Source organism: Salvelinus namaycush, chromosome 10 (assembly GCF_016432855.1).
Source record: "Salvelinus namaycush isolate Seneca chromosome 10, SaNama_1.0, whole genome shotgun sequence".
NCBI classification, from domain to species: domain Eukaryota; kingdom Metazoa; phylum Chordata; class Actinopteri; order Salmoniformes; family Salmonidae; genus Salvelinus; species Salvelinus namaycush.
This window is the reverse complement of record NC_052316.1, coordinates 22,694,854-22,717,800: the sequence shown is the minus strand read 5'-3', so window position 1 is coordinate 22,717,800 and position 22,947 is coordinate 22,694,854. Positions and strand designations below refer to the sequence as shown.

Sequence of the window (22,947 nt, the reverse complement as noted above, 5' to 3'; positions counted from 1 at the left end):
AATAGCCTATATTTTCCTCTAATGACTGAGTAAAGGAAAGGCTATAGTGTAATGCACAATTATTAATGTAGGTGCATTGATCACAACTGTAGTGCTGAGTAGCCTAGGCTATCATGAAAGCATGGGGATCTAGATAAAAAGGTCAAATCCTAAAAGAAAAACGACAAAACAATCGAATAATCAGTGGACAACTGAATTTATTCGTCTCACAAATGACAACAGTGCAAAACATTTATTAGCAATATTCAAATAGAAGACAATACAGAAAGATGACGGCCGTCAACATTCTATTTCAACCAAATTTTGACCTGACACGCCAATCAGAAAATTAAACCTACAGGTTAAACAATGCAGACCTGTAGTCAGTTGCTGTCTTTGGTACAAAATAAAACGTCAATATTAGCAAACGCATACTTTCACAGTTCATTACAACATGTACTTGTTTCCCTATTTACAAAGTGCAAATAAAATCGAAGAGAATCGCCACATCAGTCAGGCTACCATTAGATTGGTCATTTATTACCAATGGTATGCATGGAAAAGGAGAAGAAATGTATAGGCTACAGCTTTTTAGTCAAAATATCATGAGTTTAATTAACCATGACAAATGGGACAAAATAAGACATTTGCTATGGTGCACAAGAGTGCAATGGATGAAGTGGGTCATCTTTTTAAATTGTTACAGCCTAGAGAAGTTAAACGATACAATGTTGTTCCTCATTTCATTTGAAATGGTCGTTATAGCCTACTAAACCCATCTCAAATTCAGTTATTATATTATTGGGATTGAATTGAATTTGAAAGACAAATTTCTCTTCACTTTAACCAGCCATTAGGCTTATGCCACTATAGGCAACATCCCAAAACGCAAGATCATGTTGCCGCTCGAGATGTTGAGTTGTTAGGGAAATGTTGTGGCCTAAAAGTTTTAAATTGATTAAAATTATTGATATAGTTCCAGTGGCATATAATCTTGTCACATTTGTTTCGCAATGGAGCAAACTGGAGTCAAAACCTATATGGAATGTGTTCTTATCAGGTTACAAGGAAACGTAACTGGACCTGAGTTCATGATAGCCTTTATGGTTGAAATTGAGGCTGTCATGTCTGAAAACATCCAAACACATTGTAACAAAGGAGAGGTAGATTACATGTTTGCTACTCTATCTCCACCTCTTTATCCCAGTTAGGATTGTCCCATGTATATTCATAAATTCATGTGCGCCTGAATGTATTGCGCAATGGATACTCTATTGTTCATAGTCGCCAAATCATAAGGTGTATGGCCTCCGGAGTTGTGCCTTGCGGCGTCCTTCGTACAACCAACAAGGAGCTGAACCACATCAAGATAGCCTTCTCTTGCGGCTAGATGCAATGGAAGATTGCCGTCGTTGTCCAAGAGGTTGACGTCTGCGCCATGATCTATCAGGACGCGTAGGGTGTCCACGTATCCATCCCTTGCAGCATCATGAGTGATAGTGAGACCCCTGACATGGTCGCGCACGTTTGGATTTGCGTTCGCCCTCAGCAACGCCTCCGCGATGGCTGGGTTACCAAGTTTCATCACCTGTAAAATATAATGAGAAGAGGGATAGAGCAGGATAATTACACACAAGTAATAATATAAAGACAAAATGTACCATATAGGAAGTAAAAGCTACGGTTTTAATATAAAATATAAATCATTTAGGAATATGTTGCAGAGACACAGGTCTAGATTTACACCTATGTTTTCATAAGGAATGATCAAAAATAAATCGAACCCACAAAAATATTTATCAGTCCTGGGATATAATTTATTATCTTAACCTTTTTTATTCTTCTTCAGACCTAAATGCTGTAGACCAACGTCTGATACGTCTGATAAACAGCCGTACACTTAATTAAATCATAGAGCCTTAGTTGATCATCAGTATATAACTAAGTTTCATGATAGGCCTATATATTTTTCATTTGGAAGAGAGGAGCGATACGAATAGCTTATTACAGTTTTGTGACAGTTTTTTGTAGTATGACATAGTTTTGTGTCATAGGCCTACTTAAATTATCATTTTTAAAATAAGGTCAAGCTTTGAGCGCTTTGAATAAAGTATGTCAATTTGTAAATTGTCATTATACATTCAACAGGCTAAAGCAACTTGTTCTAAATCTCTCAAAAACGTGTGTTATGGTTCAGTCAATGAACCATACTTGAACCACTTTTAGCATTTTCATCTGTGCCCTGTGCCCTATGACATGGTAAGAGATTAGCCTATCTGAAAATCTATGCAGCATGGTCATATGAACAGGCTGTCCAAATCAACCAAGTCTTTCACAATCTGCAATTTGTTCGTTTTTCATATTAGTTTGATTGTGTCATTTGACAAAACAATGAACGGTAGTTACATTCCTATAGCAAACAGAGCATTTTGGGACTCCCATGTGGTACAAGGAAGTCATTCAAAGGTATCGGTCAAGGAGGGTAACAATACAAGCAAAGCAATACAGTATAAGTTCTCAACCACCATCATTTAAGTATGAGATGAAAAACCAGATCATTTTAACTATAGGTCTATAATTCGAGAAATATTCTTGTTGAAAACTATTCGCGTTTTCATAGGCCTATTTGAGTGTGCATGCGGGCCCAAAGTGGTGCATGGGGTCATGCAGGGTCTTGATGTTTCTATATTATTTTCTTTATCACTACTGATCAATGATCTAAGGCACACATTATTCTTAAAAATACCAAAACATAATCAAATTATTCAACGAGTTTTCATAGTGAACCCATGTGAATCACCAGCTTCATTAAGAAATATAAAGCTGCTAAACTTTTAGCCTACAGAATGTGTAAAACAACAACATTACATTGCATTTAGAGTGTTGTATTCTGTATTTCACGTCTCTGGTAAATCATATATAAATCATTAATCTACATTGGGTTTTTTAGTGGTTCAGATAGTGTTACTAAATTAAGGCCTATAAGTCACTTTAAAGCCTTCTAATTCCATAAATCATACAATAAAATATGACATCCAACATAGTAGTCTATGCTTTATAAGGTCTTGAAAATCACTTGGATTTTTTCAAGTAAGTCCAAGTTACAGAAATTGTATAGCCTCTTAATACCTTTACCACTTTGTCACCAAAGCACACCGTTCAGTCTATTTTACATTGTCAATGCACAAATATGCTAAGATGTTGTAGTTTAAGTTGAAATCGATCATATAACTTCTGAATAGACTGAATAATGAATTTATAGATTTAGGCTTCATATAAAATGCTTTACCAACCTGTAACGGTGTCCTGCCGAATACATTGTTTGCATTAACATCTGCTCCGTTCTGTAATAACATCTCAACTTTTGCCAAGTCTCCTCTCGCAGATGCACTGCTCAGTCTGTTTGCCTCTCCAGTCATTCTTGGTGGACGAAAACAATAAAGAGAATAAGGTTATATAATACAGGTTAAAAACCTTGATAGGCCTCCTCTGTATATGCTTGAGTTTGGTGGTAAGTCTTGGTTGTGACACAAGGCACTGCTAAAGTGTAGTAAATAGTCTGTAGCCCTCTAAAAGAAATTGGTAGGCTACACTGCCAGGGTCCGCCTCCCTTTTTAATGCCATCCCACTGTAACAACTCGCTTCGGCACGGAAAACAACAGGGATGTCACGCCATTTCTAACTCAAATTCATGGTCATCATCACCTTCCTTAAAAATATATATTTTCATCACGTTGGATTGGTGTTTGGGATATCCAGTAGTGGACCAAGACGCACGAAGTTGAAAAATGTAAAACTAATTCCAATCGTCCAGCTGCAGAGTTGACGTTCATATTTATTATTGAACCCCGTTCACGTGCAGTCGGTAACATTTGAGATTCTAAAATAGAGTTCATGGATATTCCCCATGTTTATGTATAGGCTAGACCGGTGTTATTACAGATGATTTTACCCAACTCTGCAGGTAGCAAAACCTACTCTCATTAGATTTTAACCTATAGCCTGATAATGTATTCTAAATGCAGGGGGGGGGGGGGGGGGGGGGGGGGGGGGGTTATGTCCATGAAATGATATCATCTAACAGTTACAACGCATTAGGCTACAACTCACATTCAATGTCCAATTCGACCTTGAGTAAAAACCCATATTAAACTATTCTGTTTCATAGACAGCCTACTCCGTTCGATAGTCTACTTCACTCTGGGACTGACAATATAGGTTAGCCTACAGGTGCAACTCCTCTGCAACTCCCCAAAATGCTGGTCTGCTGCTCTCAAAAGCGTTGCCTATGTCCTGCAACTGTATCCATGGCTGCCGCTTCGATAAGGGCTTGCAACTTTGTAGCGTCTGATTGCCGACTTGCTCTCTCACCAGTCCCCGCTGAGAAAGAGAAGAAAAAAATATTCTGACAACGTTAGGTTATCCAATGACATTTGGAGAGATGCTTGTTCAGACTTTTATGTAAACTTCCCGCCCATTTTCAAATGATGATACTTGGTCTGGATATCGTCCTTCTTTTGGTTCATTAATAGTAAAGAGTTTGTTCAGACAGTGCGCGGGAACAGTTTCGTCATTTGATAAGCAACGTTCTCTTCTTCCACTTAGCACAATGTAGCAGTATAGGCGACCATCTGTTACAATTAATAGTTAGGCTACTAAACTTTTGTAAAGGTGGGTAAATAAAAATAAAAATCAACCACACCACGGAGTTTACGGGACTTAGTAGCGTTTCAAGTTCAGCCTGCAATAGGCATATGCCGGGTAGGTGTAGCCTAGTCGTGTAGGAATATTAAACATAAAAGCTTGCACGATTTTCGATTTATAGCCTAGCCTTCAAATAACAATCCCCTACTTACTAGATACAACACCTCGGCATCATTTGTTGAATGAGTTCACTCATTCGATTGGTTGGCAGTCAATATTTAGATGGGGGAAAAACGCTGGTTTTGACATCACTTATTTTTGAAATACAGAGCCATACGCCCACATAACAGTCGATGAGAGCAAGAGAAGGAGGGCGGGACAAAAAAGGCTGCAGTTGTGACGATAGCCTGGGCTTCTTTCCCGGTTGTAAAATCACATTTTCATAACCGACAAATGCCACGGAGTGTTGTTCTAGGACAGTTAATATTGCTTTCTGGTTAGTCTTCTTAGCGCTCTCTGGCAAAAACAACAACGATAACCTAAATCATAAGCATGATTCTTTTGCTATGAGGTCTGTATGCCTAGATGATGTATTGAAAGATCAGTCTTTATAATTTCAACACCCCTTTGGTAAAATGAAGGATGGAAAATATTCATAGGCAGAGCTAGGATGCAAGGACTGATATTCCATGAGATTGATAATTTGAACATATTTTAAAGCTATTGCTTTTATACTACATTGTTAAAAGGCTCAATTGACAATAAAAAAACAACCGTACATTTTGCGTTACGATGGGGGGCAGCTGTAGGGCCTATCACACTAAGCACGGACCGACGCAGACGTCTTTTGGATGTATTTCTTTGGTCCTATCTAGACCGCCCGTATTTTTTAATTTATTTTATTGGCGCGGTCCGAACCCGCCTTGATTTCAACATTCATAGATTTCTATGTTTGCTTAATCTTTGGTCCGGTTCGGACCGACCTATATTTAACGAGGTAAAGTTGGTTTTATATTCACACATTCGGACATTCAACAGACATTCAACAGACATTCAAAAGACATTCAAAAGACATTCGCCAAAATCCATTTAAAAATGTAAAAATCCATAACTAATTCACCGTTTGTCACAGAATCATCAAACTAGATATGATTTATTCTATAAATGTCTAGCATACTTTTACAACTTTTGTTTTGACTAAATATTCCAGTTTGGATTTGATAGAAGGCATGTAGTCTGTCTAGGTCAAAGTTCTAACGAGTCTGTTATACCCTATTAGAAGGGGCCTGGCATAAACTTCTGTATCTTCAGTCATATTAAATTTGATTACAGGAAAAAACTATGGGATGAAGGGGTCAGGCTTGACTAACAAAGAAGACAGGTGGATGGACCAAGAGGATCAACATGGACATTCCACAGGGGACATAAGGAAAACTAAGAGTGATAACATACACTACTGTTCAAAAGTTTGGGGTCACTTAGAAATGTCCTTGTTTTTGAAAGAAAAGCTATTTTTTTGTCCATTAAAATAACATCAAATTGATCAGAAATACAGTGTAGACATTGTTAATGTTGTAAATGACTATTGTAACTGGAAACGGTGAATTTTTTATGGAATATCTACATAGGCATACAGAGGCCCATTATCAAATCAAACTTTATTTGCCACGTGGCCGAATACAACAAGTGTTGACTTTACCGTGAAATGCTTACTTACAAGCCCTTAACCAACAGTGCAGTTCAAGAAGAAGAAAATATTTACCAAGTAGGCTAAAATAAAAAGTACAGTGGCACCGGTACCGAGTCAGTGTGCAGGGGTACAGGCTAGTTGAGGTAATCTGTACATGTAGGTGGGGGCGAAGTGACTATGCATAGGTAACAAACAAACAGCGAGTAGCAGCAGTGTACAAGGGGGGGTGTCAATGTAAATTGTCCGGTGGCTATTTTTATGAATTGTTCAGCAGTCTAATGGCTTGGGGGTAGAAGCTGTTGAGGAGCCTTTTGTTCCTAGACTTGGCGCTCCGGTACCGCTTGCCGTGCGGTAGCAGAGAAAACAGTCTATAACTCGGGTGACTGGAGTCTCTGACAATTTAATGGGCTTTCCTCTGACACCACCTATTATATAGGTCCTGGATGGCAGGAAGCTTGGCCCCAGGATGCTCTCGATGGTGCAGCTGTAGAAACTTTTGACGATTTGGGGGCCCTTGCCAAATCTTTTCAGTCTCTTGAGGGAGCCATCTTCACGACTGTCTTGGTATGTTTGGACCATGATAGTTCGTTGGTGATGTGGACACCAAGGAACTTGAAACTCACGACCCGATCCACTACAGCCCCGTTGATGTTAATGGGGGCCTGTTCGGCCCGCCTTTTCCTGTTGTCCACGATCAGCTCCTTTGTCTTGGTCACATTGAGGGAGAGGTTGTTGTCCTGGCACCACACTGCCAGTTCTCTGACCTCCTCCCTATAGACTGTCTCATCGTTGTCGGTGATCAGGCCTACGACTGTTGTGTTGTCAGCAAACTTAATGATGGTGTTGGAGTTGTGTTTGGCCACACAGTCATGGGTGAACAGGGAATACAGGAGGGTATACAGGAGGGGACTAAGTACACACCCCTGAGGGGCCCCAGTGTTAAGGATCAGCGTGGCAGGCGTGTTGTTGCCTACTCTTACCATCTGGGGGCGGCCCGTCAGGAAGTCCAGTCCAGGATCAGCAACCATCACTCCTGTGTTCCAATGGCACGTTGTGTTTGCCTCACTAGTCCTCAACTGGCAGCTTCATTAAATAATACCCGCAAAACACCAGTCTCAACGGCAACAGTGAAGAGGCGACTCCAGGATGCTGTCCTTCTAGACAGAGTTGCAAAGAAAAAGCCATATCTCAGACTGGCCGATAAAAAGAAAAGATTAAGATGGGCAAAAGAACACAGACACTGGACAGAGATATTGTCAGAGTCGTGTGTATAGGTGGCAGGGAAGTCAGGCACAGGAGAATCAAACTGAGTGTAATGGAGTTATTTAATAACAATAAACGAAACATACTCCAAACACTAAATGTAACAAATAAACAAAGACATGAGGGGAAACAGAGGGTTAAATACACAACAGGTAATGAATGGGATTGAAACCAGGTGTGTAGGAAGACAAGACAAAACCAATGGAAAATGAAAAATGGATCAATGATGGCTAGAAGACCGGTGACGTCGACCGCCGAGCACCGCCCGAATAAGGAGAGGCTTCGACTTCGGCAGAAGTCGTGACAGTACCCCCCCGATGCGCGGCTCCAGCAGCGCGTCGACACCGGCCTCGGGGACGACCTGGAGGGCGAGGTGCAGGGCGATCCGGATGGAGACGGTGGAATTCTCGCAGCATGGAAGGATCTAATACGTCCTCCACTGGAACCCAGCATCTCTCCTCCGGACTGTACCCCTCCCAGTCCACGAGGTACTGAAGGCCCCTCGCCCAACGTCTCGAATCCAAGATGGATCGAACAGAGTACGCCGGGACCCCCTCGACATCCCGCACTTCAGCTTCCTGGAGCGGGCCAGCCACCGCCGGCCTGAGGAGAGACACATGGAACGAGGGGTTAATACGGTAATTAGTGGGTAGCTGTAACCTATAACATACCTCGTTCACTCTCCTCAGGACTTTAAACGGCCCCACAAACCGCGGACCCAGCTTCCGGCAGGGCAGGCGGAGGTGCAGGTTTCGGGTCGAGAGCCAGACCCTGTCCCCTGGTGCGAACACCGGGGCCTCACTGCGGTGACGGTCTGAGCCAACTTTCTGGTGCAGTATGGCGCGCTGAAGGTGGACGTGGGCGGCCTCCCAGGTTTCCTCCGCGTGCTGGAACCAATTGTCCACTGCAGGAACCTCGGTCTGGCTCTGATGCCAAGTGGAGGAGTGGCGTAGCGAGCGAGTTCTGGGCCATCTCTGCCCAGGGCACGAACTGCGCCCACTCCTCTGGCCGGTCCTGGCAATAAGACCGCAGAAACCTACCCACATCCTGGTTAACTCTCTCCACCTGCCCATTACTCTCGGGGTGAAAACCTGAGGTAAGGCTGACCGAGACCCCCAGACGTTCCATGAACGCCTTCCAGACCCTTGATGTGAACTGGGGACCCCGATCAGACACTATATCCTCAGGCACCCCATAGTGCCGGAAAACGTGTGTAAACAGGGCCTCCTTAGTTTGTAAGGCCGTAGGGAGACCGGGCAAAGGGAGGAGACGACAGGACTTAGAAAAACGATCCACAACGACCAGGATCGTGGTGTTACCCTGTGAAGGTGGAAGGCCGTGACCACGGCCGTTGTGGAACGGGTAAGGATTGTAACTTACCTCTGGGCAGGTGTCTAGGAGCCTTGCACTGGGCCCACACTGAGCAGGAGGAAACATAAATCCCCACGTCCTTAGCTAAAGTGGGCCACCAGTACCTCCCATCAAGACAGCGCACCGTCCGACCTATCCCAGGATGACCAGAGGAGGGTGACGTGTGGGCCCAATAGATCAGTCGGTCGCGGACAGCAGACGGAACGTTCAGACGCCCAGCTGGAAACTGAGGGGGAGAGGGCTCTGCACGTGACGCCCGCTCAATATCCGCGTCCAGCTCCCACACTACCGGCGCCACCAAACAAGAAGCTGGGATTATGGGAGTGGGATCCATGGACCGCTCCTCTGTGTCATACAGCCGGGACAGTGCGTCTGCCTTAACATTCTGGGAGCCTGGTCTGTAAGAGAGGGTAAACACAAAACGAGTGAAAAACATGGCCCACCTTGCCTGACGAGGATTCAGTCTCCTCGCCTCCAGGATGTACTCCAGATTGCGATGGTCAGTCCAGATGAGAAAAGGGTGTTTAGCCCCCTCAAGCCAATGTCTCCACGCCTTCAAGGCTTTTACGACAGCCAACAGCTCCCGGTCCCCCACATCATAGTTTCGCTCCGCCGGGCTGAGTGTAGCACCACAGAATACGCAGAAGAATCAATAAGGAAGACTAATATTTTCCTTGTGACCCCCCTGCGTTACCATACACAAAGGAGTGGTGGCCTCCCTGATAAACCCTGACCCTAATGGTTGACTATCTAAGGCATGAACGGGGAAAAGCATATCCACAGGAGCAATGGGGATCCCTAAACTATGAGCTAAACTTTTATTAATGAAATTCCCAGCCGCGCCTGAATCTACTAGCGCCTTATACTGGGAACATGGGGAAAATTCAGGAAAAGTGACAGAGACAAACATATGTGCAACAGAGGGCTCTGGATGAGAATGGTGCCTACTCACCTGGGGTGACGCCAGAGTGCCCTGCCCGGTGCCTTGATTCCCAGAGGAACCAACCCGGCACCGACCAGCAGTGTGACCTCTGCGACCACATATGGTGCTCGAGCGGGAACCCCCTCCGGTCTCCCTGCGCACCATCCCTCCCAACTCCATGGGTACAGGAGAGAGGGTGCGGGAAGATGGAACAACCAGACCCCGATCTAGACGTCCACAAGTAGCCAGCATGTTGTCCAGCCTGATGGACATGTCCACCAGCTGGTCGAAGGTGAGGGTGGTGTCTCTACAGGCCAGCTCCCGACGGACGTACTCGTGTAGACTACAGCGGTAATGGTCAATCAGGGCCCTGTCGCTCCATCCAGCGCCGGCAGCCAGGGTCCTAAACTCCAGAGCAAACTCCTGTGCGCTCCTCGTCTCCTGCCTCAGATGGTAGAGGCGCTCACCCGCCGCTCTGCCTTCGGGTGGGTGGTCGAATACTGTCCTGAAATGGCTGGTGAACTCCTCAAAATGGTCCATCGCCGCATCCTCTTCTCCACACACAGCGCTGGCCCACTCCGGGGCTTTCCCGGTGAGGCACGAGACGAGGGCGTAACTCTTCTCACGGTCCGATGGAGTTGGGTGGACCGTGGCCAGATACAAGCTTAGTTTGAGGAGAAAACCCTGTCAGCCGGCAGTATCTCCGTCGTACCCCTTAGGCAGGGATAAATGGATCCTGCTGGGTTCAGGCGGGGGAGGGCGCTCAGGGGAGACCCCGGTTATGCTGGTGGAGGCGCTGGAAAAACTCCCTGTCTCTCCCAGCGGTCCATATTCTGGACAACGCGATCCATGGCAGCGCTCAGATTGTCAATCATCTCCGTGTGTTCCATGACGCGCTCCTCCACCTCGATGGCCGGGGTACCTTCTCCTGCTGACTTCATTTTTTAGTTCAGAGATTCTGTCAGAGTCGTGTGTAGAGGTGGCAGGGAAGTCAGGCGCAGGAGAATCAAACTGAGTGTAATGGAGTTATTTAATAACAATAAACGAAACATACTCCAAACACTAAATGTAACAAATAAACAAAGTGGGTACGAGGACCCGTCACGCACCAATACAAAAACAACACAACACTGAAATAACAAACAATCGCTGACAAAGACATGAGGGGAAACAGAGGGTTAAATAAACACCAGGTAATGAATGGGATTGAAACCAGGTGTGTAGGAAGACAAGACAAAACAAATGGAACATTTATAATGGATCAATGATGACTAGATGTCGACCGCTGACGTCGACCGCCGAGCACCGCACGAACAAGGAGAGGCTTCGACTTCGGTAGAAGTCGTGACAGATATGGCTTTTTCTTTGCAACTCTGCCTAGAAGGCCAGCATCCTGGAGTTGCCTCTTCACTGTTGATGTTGAGACTGGTGTTTTGCGGGTACTATTTAATGAAGCTGCCAGTTGAAGACTTGTGAGGCGTCTGTTTCTCAAACTAGACACTCAAATGTACTTGTCCTCTTGCTCAGTTGTGCACCGGGGCCTCACATTCCTCTTTCTATTCTGGTTAGAGCAAGTTTGAGCTGTTCTGTGAAGGGAGTAGTACACAGCGTTGTACAAGATCTTCAGTTTCTTGGCAGTTTCACACATGGAATATCAAATCAAATCAAATGTTATTTGTCACATACACATGGTTAGCAGATGTTAATGCGAGTGTAGCGAAATGCTTGTGCTTCTAGTTCCGACAATGTAGTAATAACCAACAAGTAATCTAACCTAACAATTCCACAACTACTACCTTATACACACAAGTGTAAAGGGATAAAGAATATGTACATAAAGATATATGAATGAGTGATGGTACAGAACGGCATAGGCAAGATGCAGTAGATGGTATAGAGTACAGTATATACATATGAGATGAGTAATGTAGGGTATATAAACATAAAGTGGCATAGTTTAAAGTGGCTAGTGATACATGTATTACATAAAGATGGCAAGATGCAGTAGATGATATAGAGTACAATATATACATATACATATGAGATGAGTAATGTAGGGTATGTAAACATTATATTAAGTGGCATTGTTTAAAGTGGTTAGTGATACATTTTTACATAATTTCCATCAATTCCCATTATTAAAGTGGCTGGAGTTGAGTCAGTATGTTGGCAGCGGCCACTAAATGTTAGTGGTGGCTGTTTAACAGTCTGATGGCCTTGAGATAGAAGCTGTTTTTCAGTCTCTCGGTCCCTGCTTTGATGCACCTGTACTGACCTCGCCTTCTGGATGATAGCGGGGTGAACAGGCAGTGGCTCGGGTGGTTGTTGTCCTTGATGATCTTTATGGCCTTCTTGTGACATCGGGTGGTGTAGGTGTCCTGGAGGGCAGGTAGTTTGCCCCCGGTGATGCGTTGTGCAGACCTCACTACCCTCTGGAGAGCCTTAAGGTAGTGGGCGGAGCAGTTGCCATACCAGGCGGTGATACAGCCCGACAGGATGCTCTCGATTGTGCATCTGTAGAAGTTTGTGAGTGCTTTTGGTGACAAGCCGAATTTCTCCAGCCTCCCGAGGTTGAAGAGGCGCTGCTGTGCCTTCTTCACAACGCTGTCTGTGTGGGTGGACCAATTCAGTTTGTCCGTGATATGTACACCGAGGAACTTAAAACTTTCCACCTTCTCCACTACTGTCCCGTTGATGTGGATAGTGGGGTGCTCCCTTTGCTGTTTCCTGAAGTCCATGTTCCGCTCCTTTGTTTTGTTGACATTGAGTGAGAGGTTATTTTCCTGGTACCATACTCCCAGAGCCCTTACCTCCTCCCTGTAGGCTGTCTCATCATTGTTGGTGATCAAGCCTACTAATGTTGTGTCTTCTGCAAACTTGATGATTGAGTTGGAGGTGTGCTTGGCCATGCAGCAATGGGTGAACAGGGAGTACAGGAGGGGGCTGAGCACGCACCCTTGTGGGGCCACAGTGTTGAGGATCAGCGAAGTGGAGGTGTTGTTTCCTACCTTCACCACCTGGGGGCGGCCCGTCAGGAAGTCCAGGACCCAGTTGCACGGGGCGGGGTTCAGACCCAGGGCCTCGAGTTTAATGATGAGCTTGGAGGTACTATGGTGTTGAATGCTGAGCTGTAGTCAATGAACAGCATTCTTACATAGGTATGCCTCTTGTCCAGATGGGATAGGGTATCGTCTGTGGATCTATTGGGGCGGTAAGCAAATTGAAGTGGGTCTAGGGTGTCGGGTAAAGTAGAGGTATGATATAGAGGTATGATATGATCCTTGACTAGTCTCTCAAATCCCTTCATGATGACAGAAGTGCGTGCTATGGGGTGATAGTTTTGCATTACTCATCTCATATGTATATACTGTATTCTATTCTACTGTGTCTTAGTCTATGCCGCTCTGATATTTCTCATCCATATATTTATATATTCTTAATTCTGGGCCGGCAGCCTTGCAAGGGTTAACACGCTTAAATGTCTTTCTCACGTCGGCCACGGAGAAGGAGAGCCCACAGTCCTTGGCAGCGGGCCGTGTCGTTGGCACTGTTATACTCAAAGCGGGCATCTCATGTCTCGTGTCTGAGCCGTTGAATTGCGACTCCACTTTGTCTCTATACTGATGTTTTGCCTGTTTGATTGCCTTACGGGGGGAATAACTACACTGTTTGTATTCGGCCATATTCCCAGTCACCTTGCCATGGTTAAATGTGGTGGTTTATGCTTTCAGTTTTGCGCGAATGCTGCCATCTATCCACGGTTTCTGGGTAGGGTAGGTTTTAATAGTCACAGTGGGAACAACATCTCCTATACACTTCCTGATTAACTCAGTCACTGTATCAGTGTATTTGTCGATGTTATTGTCAGAGGCTGTAACGGGCCTCCTCCTTCTCTTCATCCGACGAGGAGTAGCAAGGATTGGACCAAAGTGCAGCGGGGTGTGAATTCATAATGATTTATTTAACAAGACAAAGACGAAACGAAATACACTTTAACAAACTACAAAACAACAAACGACGTAGACGCACCTGAACATAGGAACTTACATGACACGAAGAACGCATGAAACAGGAACAGACTACATAAACCGAACGAACGAACAAACAAACCGAAACAGTCCCGTGTGGCGTAACATACAGACACTGACACAGGAGACAACCACCCACAACAAACAATGTGAAACAACCTACCTTAATATGACTCTCAGAGGAAACGCCAAACACCTGCCTCTAATTGAGAGCCATACCAGGCAACCCATTAACCCAACATAGAAAACACATAACATAGACTACCCACCCAAACTCACGCCCTGACCAATTAAACACATACCAAACAACAGAAAACAGGTCAGGAACGTGACAGAGGCTACCTGGAACATATTCCTAGTCCACGTAATCAAAACAATCTTGAAGCATGGATTCCAATTGGTCAGACCAGCGTTGAATAGTCCTTAGCACGGGTACTTCCTGTTTGAGTTTCTGCCTATCGGAAGGGAGGAGCAAAATGGAGTCGTGGTCAGATTTGCCGAAGGAAGGGCGGGGGAGGGCTTTGTAGGCATCCCGGAAGTTGGAGTAGCAGTGGTCAAGTGTTTTAGCAGCGCGAGTACTACAGTCTATGGGTTAATAGAACTTCGGTAGCATTTTCTTCAAATTTGCTTTGTTAAAATCCCCAGCTACAATAAATGCAGCCTCAGGATATGTGGTTTCCAGTTGACATAAAGTCCAGTGAAGTTCTTTGAGGGTTGTTGTGGTATCGGCTTGGGGGGGAATATACATGGCTGTGACTATAACCGAAGATAATTATTTTGGGAGGTAAATAGGTCGGCATTTGATTGTGAGGTATTCTAGATCGGGTGAACAAATCACACCATGAGTAGTTAATCATGAAACATACACCCAAGCCATTCTTCTTCCCAGAGAGATATTTATTCCTGTCTGCACGATGAACTGAGAACCCAACTGGCTGTACGGACTCAGACAGTATATCCCAAGAGAGCCAAGTTTCTGTGAAACAGAGTATGTTACAATCCCTGATGTCTCATTGGAAGGAAATCCTCGCCCTCAGCTCGTCAACTTTATTATCCAGAGATTGAACATTAGCGAGTAATATACTCGGAAGCGGTGGGTGGTGTGCGCGCCTCCTGTGTCAGACTAGAAGTCCACTCCGAGTACCTTTTCTCCGCCGGCAATATTTTGGATCTGCCTCTGGAATCAGTTCAATTGCCCTGGGGGGTATGAACAAAGGATCCGATTTGGGAAAGTCGTATTCCTGGTCGTAATTGTCACACCCTGGCCTCTGTTATATTGATTTTCTTTATTAGTTTAGTTAGGTCAGGGTGTGACATGGGGGATGTTTGTGTGTTTTGTCTAGTTTAGGGTGTGTGTATTGTTTAGGGGGTTTTGTAGTAGGTATGGGGTAGTGTTCAGTGTAGGTGTTTAGGAAAGTCTATGGTTGCCTGATTTGGTTCTCAATCAGAGACAGCTGTTTATTGTTGTCTCTGATTGGGAGCCATATTTAAGGCAGCCATAGGCTTTAGGTGTTTGTGGGTAATTGTCTATGTTGAACGTTTGTAGCTTGTGTATGCACTTACGTTTGTAGCTTCACGGTCGTTTGTTGTTTTGTTTTGTAAAAGTGTTTGTTTCGTGTTTCGTCATCTTTAATAAAAGAAGATGTCCTCATATCCCGCTGCGCCTTGGTCCGCTTATTATGACGATCGTGACAGAATTACCCACCAACAAAGGACCAAGTGGCGGAATAAAAAGCAACAGCAGCGATCGCAGGATTTCTGGACATGGGAGGAAATCCTAGACGGGAGAGGACCCTGGGCACAGCCAGGGGAATATCACCGCCCCAAGGCAGAGATGGAGGCAGCACGGCGACACGGTAGGAAGCTCGAGAGACAGCCCAAAAAAATTCTTGGGGGGGGGGGGGCACTTGGAGCAGTCGGCGAAGTTGAGGGGTGAGTCTGAGAGGGTCGAGGAGTTATTGGACAGATTGGAGGAGAGTGAACGAAGGGGAGATTATGAGACATTCGAGGAGTTGTTGACGAAATTGGAGGAGAGTGAAGAGAGAGAGCTGTTGATTTGGCAGAGTATGCATGGCATTATCACTGAGGAGCGTGTTAGCTGTCCGATGCCACCTGTGTCAGTTCCTCGTACTCAGCCTGAAACGTGTGTTAAAGTTCCGGAAGATTTGATGCCGGCTATACACACCAGGTCTCCAGTACACCTTAACAACCTGGTGTGTCCTGTTCCTGCTTCTTGCACTCATCCTGAGATGCGTGTCCCCAGCCCGGTACCACCAGTTCCGGCACCACGCAATAGGCCTAATGTGCGTCTCCAGAGCCCTGTACGCACTGTTCCTGCTCCCCGCACTAGCCTTGAGGTGCGTGTCTCCAGCCCATTACCACCAGTGCCTACACCACGCACTAGGCCTAATGTGCGTCTCCAGGGTCCAGTATGCCCTGTTCCTTCTCCCCGCACTAGCCTTCAGGTGCGTGTCCCCAGCCCGGTACCACCAGTTCCGGCACCACGCACCAAGCCTCATGTGCGTCTCCAGAGCCCTGTACGCACTGATCCTTCTCCCTGCACTCGCCCTGAGGTGCGTGCCCTCAGCCCGGTACCACCAGTCCCGGTACCACGCACCAGTCCTATAGTGCGCCTCGAGAACTGTGTGCCCTGTTCCTGCTCCCCGCACTAGCTTTGAGGTGCGTGTCTCCAGTCCGGTACCACCAGTTCCGGCACCACGCACTAAGCCTCATGTGCGTCTCCAGAGCCCTGTACGCACTGATCCTTCTCCCCGTACTCGCCCTGATGTGCGTGCCCTCAGCCCGGTACCACCAGTGCCGGTACCACGCACCAGGCCTATAGTACGCCTTGAGAGTCCAGTGTGCCCTGTTGTTGTTCCCCGCACTAGCCTGAAGGTGCGTGTCCTTAGCCCGGTACCTCCAGTTCCGGCACCACGCACCAGGCCTACAGTGTGTCTCAGCCGGCCAGAGTCTGCCGTCTGCCCAGCGGCGCCTGAACTGCCCGTCTGCCCAGCGGCGCCTGAACTGCCCGTCTGCCCAGCGGCGCCTGAACTGCCCGTCTGCCCAGCGGCGCCTGAACTGCCCGTCTGCCCAGCGGCGCCTGAACTGCCCGTCTGCCCAACGGCGCCTGAACTGCCCGTCTGCCCAACGGCGCCTGAACTGCCCGTCTGCCCAACGGCGCCTGAACTGCCCGTCTGCCCAACGCCGTCTGAACTGTCCGTCTGCCAAGCGCCGCATGAACTGCCCGTCTGTACTGAGCCTTCAAAGCCACCCGTCTGTACTGAGCCTGCAAAGCCGCCCGTCTGCCATGAGCCTTCAGAGCCGTCCGCCAGACAGGAGCCGCTAGAGCCTTCCGCCAGACAGGAGCCGCCAGAGCCTTCCGCCAGACAGGAGCCGCCAAAGCCTTCCGCCAGACAGGAGCAGCCAGAGCCTTCCGCCAGACAGGAGCAGCCAGAGCCTTCCGCCAGACAGGATCAGCCAGAGCCTTCCGCCAGACAGGATCAGCCAGAGCCGTCAGCGAGCCATGACCAGCCAGAGCCGTCAGCGAGCCATGACCAGCCAGAGCCGTCAGCGAGCCATGACCAGCCAGAGCCGTCAGCGAGCCATGACCAGCCAGAGCCGTCAGCGAGCCATGACCAGCCAGAGCCGTCAGCCAGCCAGGATCCGCCAGAGCCGTCAGCCAGCCAGGATCCGCCAGAGCCGTCAGCCAGCCAGGATCCGCCAGAGCCGTCAGCCAGCCAGGATCCGCCAGAGCCAGCCAGCCAGGATCCGCCAGAGCCGTCAGTCAGCCAGGATCCGCCAGAGCCATCTGCCAGTCCGGAGCTGCTCCTCAGTCCGGAGCTGCCCCTCAGTCCGGAGCTGCCCCTCAGTCCGGAGCTGCACCTCAGTCCGGAGCTGCCCCTCCGTCCAGTGGCGCCCTCTGGGATGGTATTCAGTCCGGGACTCGCCGTTCCAAAGGCGCCACCAAAGCGGTTAGTGACTATGGTGGAGGGGGGTCCACGTCCCGCACCCGAGCCGCCACCATAGGAAGGCCCACCCGGACCCTCCCCTTCTGTGTCAGGTTTTGCGGCCGGAGTCCGCACCTTTGGGGGGGGGGTACTGTCACACCCTGGCCTCTGTTATATTGATTTTCTTTATTAGTTTAGTTAGGTCAGGGTGTGACATGGGGGATGTTTGTGTGTTTTGTCTAGTTTAGGGTGTGTGTATTGTTTAGGGGGTTTTGTAGTAGGTATGGGGTAGTGTTCAGTGTAGGTGTTTAGGAAAGTCTATGGCTGCCTGATTTGGTTCTCAATCAGAGACAGCTGTTTATTGTTGTCTCTGATTGGGAGCCATATTTAAGGCAGCCATAGGCTTTAGGTGTTTGTGGGTAATTGTCTATGTTGAACGTTTGTAGCTTGTGTATGCACTTACGTTTGTAGCTTCACGGTCGTGTTTTGTTTTGTAAAAGTGTTTGTTTCGTGTTTCGTCAACTTTAATAAAAGAAGATGTCCTCATATCCCGCTGCGCCTTGGTCCGCTTATTATGACGATCGTGACAGTAATATTGGTAATGCTGGTGAGTTGTCGCTGCTCATATATCCAAAAGTTCTTCCCGGCTATATGTAATAACACCAAAAAATGTCTGGCCTAGTAATGTAAGAAATAACACATAAAAAAACTGTAAAGTTGCCTAGGGGCTAGAGGCACTGCTGCCCTCTCTATAGGCACCCTTTTCAGTAAGTGGCATATGTCTGTAAATTAGATAATTGCTATTGTGCTATTACATATTTGTAATCCCTAAATTCTATTTGTTCAGTATAAAAACACAATATATACCATCACACCTCACTCAAACACTGTAGTGGTGTTATGGGGTATCCAGGGTACATTCAAGTGTCCTTTCAACCTCTCCAAAGTGTCCGAATGTGGTAATTGTACTGTTTTTGCACACTGGATGTGCCTTAAAGTTATTGTTCACTATAAAAACGAATGTCTACAACACCAACCTCTCTCAAACATTGTGGTGGTGTAGGGGGACATACAGGGGATATCCAAGTGTTTTCATCATATTTTTCATGCACAAAGATTAAGTCATACATCATCAGATAACATTGGCAGTAGGCTAGATTTGTTCCAACCTAAGCATTCATTTCATACCCCCCATGTAGCTATAGCTCAAACACAGACCAAATCTAAGATGTTTGCTGTTTGGTGAAAACGTTGTGTAAAATAAACATTTTCACTTTCAGGGCTGCTGATCAATAACGGTAGGTCACAGGCAGACAAATAAGACATCCTCATTATCTGTGGAGTCCCGGCTTTCGGTGTGAATAAACGTATTCCGTGTTTATTTCGTTTATGCTTCACAGCGCTAACCTGAATGTAGGTAGCAGTCATCTTGAAATGAGGTCTGTATACAGGCATTTGTATGCCCATATATGGTAGTAAGTCACACCAAAAGATTATGCACAGATCAATAGCCAAGACACTCAGCTTTCCGCAGACACCCTGCTTTTGCAGATAGGGGCTACCGTTCACATACCAGACTGAATTGAATAAAAAATAAAATAATAGGATCCTCAAATATGGAGACTTTACATTTAAGAGGTTTAGGGTTAAACTTTGTGCATACAGTGAAGGCGCAAAGTTACAATGTTGCAGATAGAGAGCCCTCTTGGAGACTTTTTGTGCTTTATACATTGCATTCTATCTGCAACATTCTGAACATTGTGGCAAAATGAACCATATACATAGAAAATAAAAGAGGCTTCTAGAGGCCAAAAGGCCATTTTAGCATGGGCAGCGCCATTGAGGACTTCCACTATGCTTCCACCATTTTGAAGTAGTCAAAGTAGGCCCAGTCAACTTGGTGGGGATTCCTATGGATTGTAGCCTCAATGGCACTGTGTCCATGCTGTCACAGACACTGTAGAAGGGTTAGCTGACAACGTCACAAAAAGGATGTGCACGCTTCAATGGGGAGTTGTTGTGATTCTGGATGGCCAGATAGCTACCAACAATTACAAGAAACTGCCATGTGGGGAATCATAAGTGACTCGTTTGAGCTAGTTTCATATTGTTCTTGATACCATGTCTTGTTTTTTGGTGTTTTGGCTGATTTCATGTCAATGCTAATATGGTTTCATATTAGCTTTCATGTCAATGCTAATATATATATATATATTTTTTTTAACCTTTATTTAACCAGGTAATGTAGGCCAGTTGAGAACAAGTTTTCATTTACAACTGCGACCTGGCCAAGATAAAGCAAAGCAGTGCAACACAAACAACAACACAGAGTTACACATGGAATAAACAAACGTATAGTCAATAACAGAATAATAATCTAAGCCAACCCTGTCTGTTTTTCCCCATAGTTGCTCACTAGTCGGTTGTGTTGCTAAACATCCAACCCGTCTATAATAGAGAAATAGTAATGGCGTCTTTTTGTAGGCACTAACTCCGCTATGGTTCATTGAACAAAGCCTATTGAGAAAATGAATGGCGTTTCAGTAGGGTTTTTGGATAAACACTGAAAATAAGGTCTGTGGTAGCCTAAACACTGGCTTAGGAGATCTTATATGTTTTGTTCTATGAGATAATGTTAATCAGCTAACATCAGTTTTTGTGAATTTTGAAGAATGTATGTTATTTAAAAAAAGCACATAAAGGCTTCATAGTTCATAGTCATGTTAACTGGCTACTATTATCTCATAGAACAAAACGTATAAGATCTCCTAAGCCTGTTAACTTAAGACCTTATTTTCTGCGTTTATTGCAAAATCATATTATTTCCCCATTAATTTTCCATATAGCGATAGCTGAAACAACCAGACTTAACTATTTTCCGGGTTTTAGGACTACAAGTTGGCGAGCTCTATGGTACATATATAAAGATGAGTCCTCTATCAATCTCTATTACGTTATCCCACTTTGCGATTGCCGTAAAGAGAAGACAAAGCCGTGAATACCAACCAGAAAAAAAAAAAGTGACGATAACAGAGAATTGAAATCCATTTAAGTCGTAAAACCCAACCCAAAGTGCGGCATTTGCAACTTACATAGCTGCCGCATATATATATGTATTGAGTTTACTTAAGCAGATATTTACATGATATCGTACTCACCATTTGCTTGAGTGAGTGAGGCGAGAAAGCAAGCGATAGCTAGACGAAGAATAGCGTTTAAGCAGTCACTGCGATGGCCTCCGATAGCATGGACAGAGAAATGATTCTTGCTGACTTTCAGGTGGGTTCCGACTTTCCTTAGGATACAAAACGATCTAGATTGCTAGTTTAATTATGTTGAACCTTAACGTTAAACAATAGGCAGTGTTAACGTCAACAGCAATGTCTCGTCAGCTGACACGGAAAACACATTAGCTTACTAGCAAGCTAGCTAACACGATAGCTAGCGAACATTATATACGTTACTAATTAACGTTAACACTAGTTAACGTTACGTCTAGACGCAGGAGCGAGTTTGCTACTAAATAATTACATTGTTGCATAGCATTTCGTAAAGCTGTCTACTCCAAAAGTATCTGAAGTCAGCAATATGATATACCAGTATGTCTGGTAGTTATCTAACAGTACTGTTAGACGTCAATTTAGCGAACCAACGTTAGTTGTTAGCTAAAAAGCTAGCTAGTTAGTAAAAGCTGGGCTCATCGTAGCTAATTATAGAGGAATTTAAAAACGATATAGCTACGGTTAGCTTGCTTTGTCATTTCTCAGCGAAGATATATGCTGTATGAATTGTAAATGTTCTCAACCGAGTTGGTTAGCTAGCTAACTTGTGTTGGCTTAACTCTCCAACTAACGTTAGGTAGCTAACTACTTGATTGGTCACTATTGAGTAGGCTAGCTAGCTAAACTATCAAGTGACATCACTAGCGTGCATGTTTCCAAGCTCTGTAAATTTAACGTTAGTGTTGAACGCTTGAGCTCCTCATCCTGACAATTTACAGGTCTTTGAATAATAACAGGGCCACAAAAAACTGAAGAACACAGTATTAAGCTGTCAGTGCTACATGCACTCCTTTTTAGCTCCTCGTTAATCCACATTAGGCTACATGGAGGTAAATAATAATTATGGAAAATAATTCTTTAAATGTAGCACTAATACTAGCTTGAGCATAGTTGGTTTGTGCAATGTAAATACTTCTAGGCCACTGAAACATGTCGTTATATTGATAATGACCAGTCAGTCAAACCACCCAGTGATATACTGAGTGGAGGACCCTCATTCATTGAGGACCAGAGTAATTCATTTGGGTGGTTGATACCAGGTAAATTACAGTATCATTCAGTGTTATGGTATTGATAATGGCAATTTATGCGAGCAGTGTACTTTAAGCTCACTGTCCATTAGGAACATTTGGAATGTGGAACTTTTTGAAAGTTAGCTATAAACCCAATATTTTAATATCAATCAAATGTATTTATAAAGCCCATTTTACATCAGCAGATGTCACAAAGTGCTATACAGAAGCCAGCCTAAAACCCCAAACAGCTAGCAATGCAGATGTAGAAGCATGGTGGCTAGGAAAAACTCCCTAGAAAGGCAGGAACCTAGGAAGAAACCTGGTTGTGCCGGGTGGATATTATAAGAGTACACGGCCTTTAAGGCCAGATTGTTCTTCAAGATGTTCAAATGTTCAGAGATGACCAGCAGGGTCAAATAATAATCAGTGGTTGTAGAGGGTGCAACAGGTCAGTACCTCAGGAGAAAATGTCAGTTGGCTTTTCATAGCCAAGCATTCAGAGGTCGAGACAGCAGGTGCGGTAGAAAGTCGAAAACAGCAGATCTGGTACAAGGTAGCGTGTCCGGTGGAACTGGAGCAGCAGCACGACCAGGTGGACTGGGGACAGCCAAGAGTCATCAGGCCAGGTAGTCCTTTGGCATGGTCCCAGGGCTCATGTCCTCTGGGGGGAGAGAGAATTAGAGAGAGAATAATTAAATTCACACAGGACACCAGATAAGACAGGAGAATTACACCAGATATAAGACTGACACTAGCTCCCTGGCACAGACTAATGCTGCATAGATACTGGAGGCTGAGACGGGGAG

The 22,947-nt window shown here is 45.5% G+C and overlaps 2 protein-coding genes across 4 annotated transcripts in view; one reads left to right on the top strand and one right to left on the bottom strand.

Annotated features, from left to right (window-relative positions):
• Positions 1-179: 179 nt before the first annotated feature.
• cdkn2c (cyclin-dependent kinase inhibitor 2C (p18, inhibits CDK4)) lies at positions 180-21,675 on the bottom strand. 3 transcript variants are annotated; one of them, XM_039002528.1, is made up of 3 exons: positions 21,003-21,675; positions 3,273-3,399; positions 180-1,567 (listed from the first exon to the last, which is right to left on the bottom strand). In XM_039002528.1, exons 2-3 carry the CDS (start codon positions 3,396-3,398, stop codon positions 1,208-1,210), a joined length of 486 nt encoding a protein of 161 aa, XP_038858456.1. In that variant the 5' UTR covers position 3,399; positions 21,003-21,675; the 3' UTR covers positions 180-1,207. The 3 variants fall into 3 exon arrangements, with proteins under 3 accessions (XP_038858456.1, XP_038858457.1, XP_038858458.1); XM_039002529.1 differs by lacking the exon at positions 21,003-21,675 and adding an exon at positions 4,090-5,191; XM_039002530.1 differs by lacking the exon at positions 21,003-21,675 and adding an exon at positions 4,208-5,191.
• The window catches only part of faf1 (Fas (TNFRSF6) associated factor 1), an 80,053-nt gene continuing 77,943 nt past the window's right edge, over positions 20,838-22,947 (top strand). Inside the window, exon 1 of the mRNA XM_039002526.1 lies at positions 20,838-21,123. Coding sequence (XP_038858454.1) covers positions 21,076-21,123 — 48 coding nt within the window. The 5' untranslated portion in view covers positions 20,838-21,075. The remainder of the gene's footprint in view (positions 21,124-22,947) is intronic.